At 33.9% G+C, this 8,115-nt stretch overlaps 1 protein-coding gene across 1 annotated transcript in view; it reads right to left on the bottom strand.

The window, feature by feature from the left end:
- APH1B (aph-1 homolog B, gamma-secretase subunit) overlaps nt 1-8,115 on the bottom strand; it is a 32,787-nt gene that overhangs the window by 23,798 nt on the left and 874 nt on the right. Inside the window, exons 2-3 of the mRNA XM_069098361.1 lie at nt 7,768-7,938; nt 665-738 (exon numbers count right to left, since the gene is read on the bottom strand). Coding sequence (XP_068954462.1) covers nt 665-738; nt 7,768-7,938 — 245 coding nt within the window. The remainder of the gene's footprint in view (nt 1-664; nt 739-7,767; nt 7,939-8,115) is intronic.

The following is an 8,115-nucleotide window of genomic DNA, read 5'->3' on the forward strand; positions in this document are numbered from 1 at the left end:
AAAATTACATGCCTACTACTGGAATTATGCAAATAAAGTGACTAACACATCCATACTCTTTGACCCAGAGATTCCACATAGCTAGGTCAATGACCAAAAGAAAGGCCCCATATACACCAAAATATTCACTGTAGCATTTTCTGTAGAAGCGAAGAACTGGAAACAAAGTAAATATGCATGGAGAAAGGCTAATAAACAAGTTGTGATACATGAATGTAATGTAATGTTACTGTGCTATAGAAACAATGAAAAAGATAAATACAGAGAAGTATGAGAAGACTTATATGAAAAGATGCATGGTAAAATAACCACTCAGAAAAACTATATACACAATGAATATGATAGAAATGAAGAGAACAAAACAACTAAAACTGAATGTTAAAAAAATTATGCTTGGTCTCAAAGAAAAGACATAAGAATGAATTTCCCTTGACTCATTTGCAGAAGTTGGGAACTTTAAGTGTGGAACACTGCATATATTATTTCACTTTTCAAGTTGGTAAATTTTGTTGAACTGTTTTTCCCCCTTTTTAAATTATTTGTTACAAGGAATTCTTTTCTGGGGAAGACAGAATGAATAAAACCAAAAGATTATTAGTAATATTTATTTTTAAAAAATAAAATTATACATCCAAAGTTTGTTTGTTATTGAATTCTAACTTACCATAGGCCAGCTGTCTTATAGAAATGGGTGATGTCTCCTCTTGACTGATAGTCATCAAACCCTTATTTGCTTTTCTGAAATATATATATGTATATATATGTAATTTAAAAAAATGAAAATATCTCAGAAAAATCTGAAATACATTTCAAATTCAGGTTTACAAACCTATGTGCTTTGGGTCATGAATTACAACATTTAACTGGATATACAGTAAACACACCAATTAATTATAACCCAACTGACTAGAATTCTCGATTTCTTTTATGTTTTACTTAAAACATATTAAAGCACAAGAAACAAAGCTATCAATCAGGCATTAATTCAGAAAATGGATTTCAGGGGGCGGCCAGGTAGCACAGCGAGTAAGAGCACCGGCCCCAGAGTCGGGATGACCTGGGATTGAATCCAGGCTCTGATACTTAGCACCACACCCAGAAATAACTGGCCGTGTAACCTTGAGCAAGTTACTTAACCCCAATTGCTTAAAAAAAAAAAAGAAAAAAGAAAATGGATTTCAGCCCAATCTCTTAGGCTGCAATATACATCCCAGAGCCTCCAAAACATACCATACTCCTGTGACTTTATTTATGCTCTACAGTCTCTTGTTGGAACGTCCTCCTCTTTACACTTTGCCTATTCTAATTTTATAACCTTCAAGATCCAACTAATGGAATTGTGTCTCTTCTAGCAAGTCTTTCCAAACTACTACAGTAAATACTGATCTTTTCCTTGTCTAAATATTATGCAGCATCATTATACAAAAGTATCTTGTCTCCTCAACTGTTTTGTAAGGCACTTCAGTGCAGAAAGTCTTATGCTTCTTTTCTATTCATCACAATAACATTTTTTGAACTTCAATTCAACAAAATGTCAGTTTCTTGATGGCCAGGACTTTTAATCTTCAGTGCTTAGTACTTAGTATTATTGAGTATCTGAATGAAAAAGACAATTTTATAAGTATATGACTACACAGCTGTTCACTCGAAAAATATCTGTTTTAGTGGACAGGAAGCTCAATGAGTTAAAAGTGTTATACAACAGCCAAGAAAGGTAATATAAGCTGAAAGTTAAGAAAGGCACATGTCCACACCTAAGGAAGTTAACAGTTCCACTGTACTCTGCTGTGGTCAGATTATATCTAGAGTCTCTTGTTATGTTCTGAGCATCACATTTTAGGAAGAATGACAACCTGAAGAGCATGTAAAGTAGGATGATCAGGTGAGTGAAGAGTTTTGATTTTATAACATATGAAGATAGATTGAAGGGAGAAGATTCTAGGGGATGGAAATATGACAGCATTTTTCATTATTTACAGGGCTATCACGTGGAAGGAGGATGAAACTTGTTCTGTTTGGCAATAAGAGCAGCACTAGGAACCATGGGTAGAAATCGCAAAGGCAAATTTAGACCTAAAAGAAGGAAAAACTTCTTAACAATCAGAGCTATCCAAAAGTAAAGGCACTGTCTCAAAAGGTATAATGGAATCTCCCTCAATGCAACTCTTCAAGCAAAGCCTAGAAGAGTGCTTATTACCTATGCTGTAGAAGGGATTCTTGTTCAGGTATGGGTTGACTAGCTGTAATGATTCGCTCACATAAGATTCATTCAGTAAGTATTACTAAGATGGGTACTCACAACAACCACCTTAATTTCAGCAGCCTTTGAAACAAAGAAGTTTCCATTACAGTAACCGTTTTTTTAAAAATCATGCTTGTGAATTCACTGATAACATGGAATTCCCAGTGAATAAAATCTTTCTACTAATGTGGATTAGTGCCTACTGTGCAGGTCACAGCCTTTTCAGAGAATTCTCAAAGGCTATGCCAGCAGAAGGCAAGCTCTGATAGGTCCTACAAAATGTAAAGGCTTCACTCTGAAGGTGATAATATACTGATGCTAAATTCTGTCATTAATAGGCTAAATAAGTAACAGAAGCCTGAACACTAGATTTTCAGTATTTTTGGCCACATTAATTCATGAAGATTACCTACTAAAGAATGGAAAAGTTAAATCCTGAATTGCTGGAGAAACTGCAGGGATGAAATAATGAATCTTTTGAAGTTGAATATAAAGCTATGTTAAATCCTTAAATTTGAGATCAGTTGTTGCAAAAGGTATAAATTCCTTCCTTAAACATATCCTAGATTACTACATACAGGAGAATGTAGGCAGTAACTAATTTTTAGGATTAGTTAGGTCTCTACCATAGCTATAGATTCCTCTTGATGAATGTACTTCCAAAGAAGAGTGAGTATATCCCAAGTTACCAAGAAATGTTCACTGAGGTTGGGATGAAAGAAAAAAAAATTCATTTCTAGTGCTAGGTGGTATAGTGGATAGAGCATTAGGTCTGGATTCAGAAAGACTTGAGTTCAAATCCAGCCTCAGATTCTTACTAAGCTGTGTGATTCTGCAAGTCACTTAATCTATTTACCTCAGTTTCCTTATCTGTAAACTAGCACTTACTTGGGTTGCTGTGAGAATAAACATGAGATAACATTTGCAAAAAAGCACATAGCATGGTGTTCTGGTACATTGTAAGAACTATATAACTCAACTACAATGGCAATAAAAAAGTAAAAGAGTGATTTCCTATTATAATTAACAGAGAAAATTTGGTAGTAGGTATGTAAGAAACTACTAAAAATTTCTCAAAGGACTTCTCTGTCACCACGAACAACTTAAATACCCAATTTTCCTATCCAAGCATAAATATTTAGTTATCACAGGAAGTCCATTAAAAGCTTCTTAGCTAATACAAACTATTAAATGCTGAATGCTACACGAACAATAATGAATTCTCCAATACATATATGCATTCACTACTATTGCCTCTTTGGTCTCAATTCTTAATGAATCTATTTGATGTAGCAAAATGCGTGAAAAAAAAAATCACATCATGTGAATAACTACTGCAGCCAGAAAATGCATACTTTTAAAGTTTTCTTCTGGAGAAAAAAATACTAAAATATATCCTGTCAAAAGGTGTTTTGTTTAACTCACATCTTATGAATTACTCAGAAAAGTTATCATGTTAACAGTGCCTAATGGTAAAATAAGGAAGTGAAAAAGGACAAAGGAAGATTCATTTCTATACTTTTGATGATACAAACAAAAGGATGTTGAAAACATCAATGTTTCAATTTGACCATCTAACTATATTGGGAAGTTCTTTAAATCTGTCCTTATAGTTCCAGGGGTGCTGTATTACTATTACATTTCTAGGACAACAAATAAATTAAGAAAAACATTGTAGGAACTTGATTTAAAGTTCTTTACAAAAAAAAATCATGTTCCTTTTTTGAGTTTATTCTTTTCCCATTGTTATATTCCTTGCTCTTTAAATTTAAGATTCCTTACTACACTTATGACAGTAGCACTGCTGAGATTTAATGTTCCTGTCAATCTAAAGGGTTTATTATATGACAAAAATGACTCATATTATGAACATCTATACCTCAAAGGATAAAAAATCCATTATTTATTTTGGGCTGTCTCTGCTGACATATTTCAAGATTACTAATCAGATACAAAGGATTGTCAATCCTGGCCAATAACTCAAATGAATTCTTATCATATAACACTGTCGGTCTCAAAGCTACTATTCATTTTTTAACTATGTGAAGTGATTAGGTCTCAAAGCTACTATTCATTTTTTAACTATGTGAAGTGATTGCATCTCAAAATCTGACCCTTTAATGAAGCTTCTAGATTATTACACAATGAAGATTTTTGGTTCTCAATTTGCAATGATTTAGATATAAATTCTTCACATTTTAATCTTGCTGAATGACATTCAAACCCTTTAGTTTGGCATTCAAAGATCACCACAATCTGGTGCCAGACTACCTTTCCAGGTTAATTCATATTACTTCCTCCCAGTCAAAGTGGATTCCTTGCTCTCATATATCCGCCATGCTCTATCACTTTAAGTCTTCACTAATGCTGTTCTTTAAGCCTGGAAGGCTATCTTTCCCCCTACTCCCACCCCCACCAGAATCTGTTAACCTAGTTCAAATGCTACCTCCTTTATCAAGTCTTCTTAAACATCTCCTCCCCTTAAAATTTTTTTTCTATCAGGACTTCATAGTACTTTTTACTTCTCTATATACTTACCATACTCTATTTAATATTTTAATTATTTGTAAGTGTTGTATTCTTTTTACTAAAATTTAAGTTATATGAAGGTAGGGGCTAAAGTCTTATTCATCTTTGTATTTATTCCCTAGCACAATTATTTGCATATTGTAGCTACTATTGAAATGGTTGCTTTCTTTTCTTTTCTTTTTTTTTTTTTGCCTTTTGGAGGGCAATTGGGGTTAAGTAACTTGCCCAAGATTACAGGGCTAGTTTTTTTGTCTGGGTGTTAAGTATCTGAGGCTGGAACCGAACTCGAACTCGGGTCCTCCTTTACTTAATGCACCACCTAGCTGCCCTCAAAATGGTTGCTTTCTGAATGTAAATGCCACAAATTCACAAATAATCTATTATACTGAAGAAGGAAATCTCTATTTTGGAATGGGATAAATTAAAATAAAACTTTTAAAACTGAAGCCCTTATTTTTACATAGTATAAACAGCAGAATTAAAACTGTTGTTGTAAGTTAGACCTAATACATTCATCATTATAATTCAAGTTACTTTATCACACAATTACATCTGACATTTCTGAAAAGCCCTTTCTTCACCTGCATTCTGTAAAACTTTTCCAAAATTTGTCAGATTTTACAAATGGAAAAATGCAACTATTTGTATCAACCTTCCTCCCTCATCTCCATAGCCCAGTTCTATTAGATTGTAAATTCCTTGAGTGCAGGGGCTGCTTTACTTCTGTTTTTTCATCTGTAGAATTAAGCACAGTGAGTGGCACACAGTATGGGCTTAAAAAATATTTGACTGATTAATTATAGTATTTTTGTCAGTGGCACCAGCCTTAATTTAAAAACCTTGAAGTAAGCTTTGCAAAAAAGAACTGGGCAAGAGGATTGAGTAAATCAATTACCAAGACTTACTACTTCCAAAATCCTTACCAAGTCCATTCTACTTCTAAAATAACTTTTGCCTTCAGTACTCTTGACATCGACCTAGTACAGACTCTCATTATCACCTAGTTAAATTACTGTAAAAATCTCCTAAAAAGGTCCTCCCACCTCTACTCCATTTCCCCTCCAATGATTCCTTCACACCAGCAACCTACTGCCCAAGGACTAAAATTCAGCTAGCTGCCTGTTTTTGTAAGGCTTGCAATCTGAGAACAATTTTTATATTTTTTGAATATAATAAAATGTATTTAAACATAAAAAACCATTCTTAGTTTGTAGGTCATACACAAATAGGCAGCTGTAGTTTGCCTGTTTTACTACTGCTGGACTAATCTTGCTTATGTACAAATCTAGTCATGTCACAATTCTCTCAAAACCCCTCAATAGTGCTCCATTTCCTGCCAAATAAAATTTAAACTCCTCTACCTAACATTCAAGGTCCTACATCATCTGGCATTTTCTTTTCTGACATTACATACTACTCGCCTTCGTAATACTTCACTCTAGCCACACTGCATTACTCATCTACATTTCATGTCCTGTTCTTTCCCACTTCAATGCATTTGCTCATAATGTTTTCTATGCTTTGAATGCCCTGCCTTTGCCCTCAGTCCCACAAAAGCTGGCTGAATTCTTTATTTTCCTTTAAAATACAACTTACATGCCATTTTTCTCTAGCAAGCTTTCCCAGACATCTCCAGTAATTTCCCTTCTCTACTAGACCAAGTTATTTGCCTATAGCTCTCTTGACACTTTATATCAATTTTTGTTCACTGTAGTTACTTTCTATATGTAACATACCCCAAATTAGCCTGAACACTTCTAAAAGGAAGGGGCCCAGGTCTTACCTAAAATTTGTGTTCTCACACTTAGCACAGTGCCCTAGTAAATGTTCATTAAATTCAACTCTAAGAACAGATTCTATTTGGTGAAAAACAAGTAAGATTTTAGATAAGGGCCCAAGGCCATCGGTAAGCTGCTCAGTTACTCTGGGAAAGTCAAGTTTGGGGATCTTTAAGTGCAAAGTAATACCATAAATCTAAAGTGTGAATTACAGTGGTATAGTCTGTGATAACAGTTCCACAAAAAGTCTGTTTTTAACCAAATAGGAACCATCATTTAAATGACAAAAAATGAAAACAATTCCAATCAAATTCCTATCTGAGGTAGATGTTCATTGTTCTAAGATATTTAAAAGATATAATAACTTTTAAATCTTTTTTCCAAGAGTTTTGCATATAAGTAAAGTGTGCTTGGTTTCCACCTGGGACTTAAACTGTTTTATCAGTGAAAAGACAAAGTCTAAAACGTGCAGTAACTATTGAAAAGAGCTTACCAGAACCCTCAAAGGAGCCAGTTAGGAATTTGTCTAGTTAACTCTAGGATATTCATGAAAAGGCTTCCTCCACAAAAAAACTTATTTCAGGAAAGGTAAATTCATACAATATGATCTTAAGAGTAGGGATTGTTTCATTGTATTTGCATCCCTAGTGCCTAACAAGTCCTGGAAGTAGGTTCTTGTTAATTGCTTGTAGTGTAAATCAAAGCCAATCTCAAGTTCCTCAATAGCTCTCATAGAATACTGTAGTTCTAAATTCAAGCTTAAGTTTAACCAATAAACTTGAGTTTGTTTTGAGACCACTAAGGTCCGCCCAAGGGTCATCTAAGTGATTCACTACATAGTCTTTTTGTATCCTATAAATCACATCAGTAATAAATTTTTTTAAAATCTATTTTCTGTTATAGACATTTATTCACAAAATGTCACAAAATTGTGAATTTGAATCTCTGTGTAGGAAAATGGGGCTAGGAAATGGAAATAAATGAAACAGGTAATCCGCAGAGAGGATGCTTTGCCCTGCTAAAGTAGTTCAGGAACAAAAAAACTTATAGATCATTGACTAAATATATTTTATATTTTTGTGCTAAAAATTCTCTGACTCTATAGCAAGAATTTGGTGGGAAGAGGGTATGAATCCTCAAGAACATCATAGTGAAGATCTAATTTACCATACTATTCAAAATCATCTTTAAAAAAAGCAAAGCAAAATATCAACTTACTTTAAAAGTCTATAATATGCAAACCGGAAGACCTCCTGGATTATGACTGAACACAATACTCCAAAGATAAGCAAACCTTTCTGCACTGATTCATCTTTGGTGCTACTAAGGGTTACTGCAACGAACCAAATGAGGGAGGAGAGCAGCAGAGACACCAACCAGAAGAATGCTCTGAAAATTTCAAAAATTTACAAATGCAGTTTAAATATTCACAATAATAAAATGCACCATTAAAAAAAACACCTTTAATTCTCATTGAAAAGTAGAGAATTAAAAATCTGTTTTTAAAGGAGAATGATACTCTAGAGGATTTGCTTCCATCTCTTAATTTTAAAAACCCGCCCCAGG

This window comes from Petaurus breviceps, unplaced genomic scaffold (genome assembly GCF_028583685.1).
Source record: "Petaurus breviceps papuanus isolate PSGF00001 unplaced genomic scaffold, PetGlider_PUasm1.0 37, whole genome shotgun sequence".
NCBI lineage: Eukaryota > Metazoa > Chordata > Mammalia > Diprotodontia > Petauridae > Petaurus > Petaurus breviceps.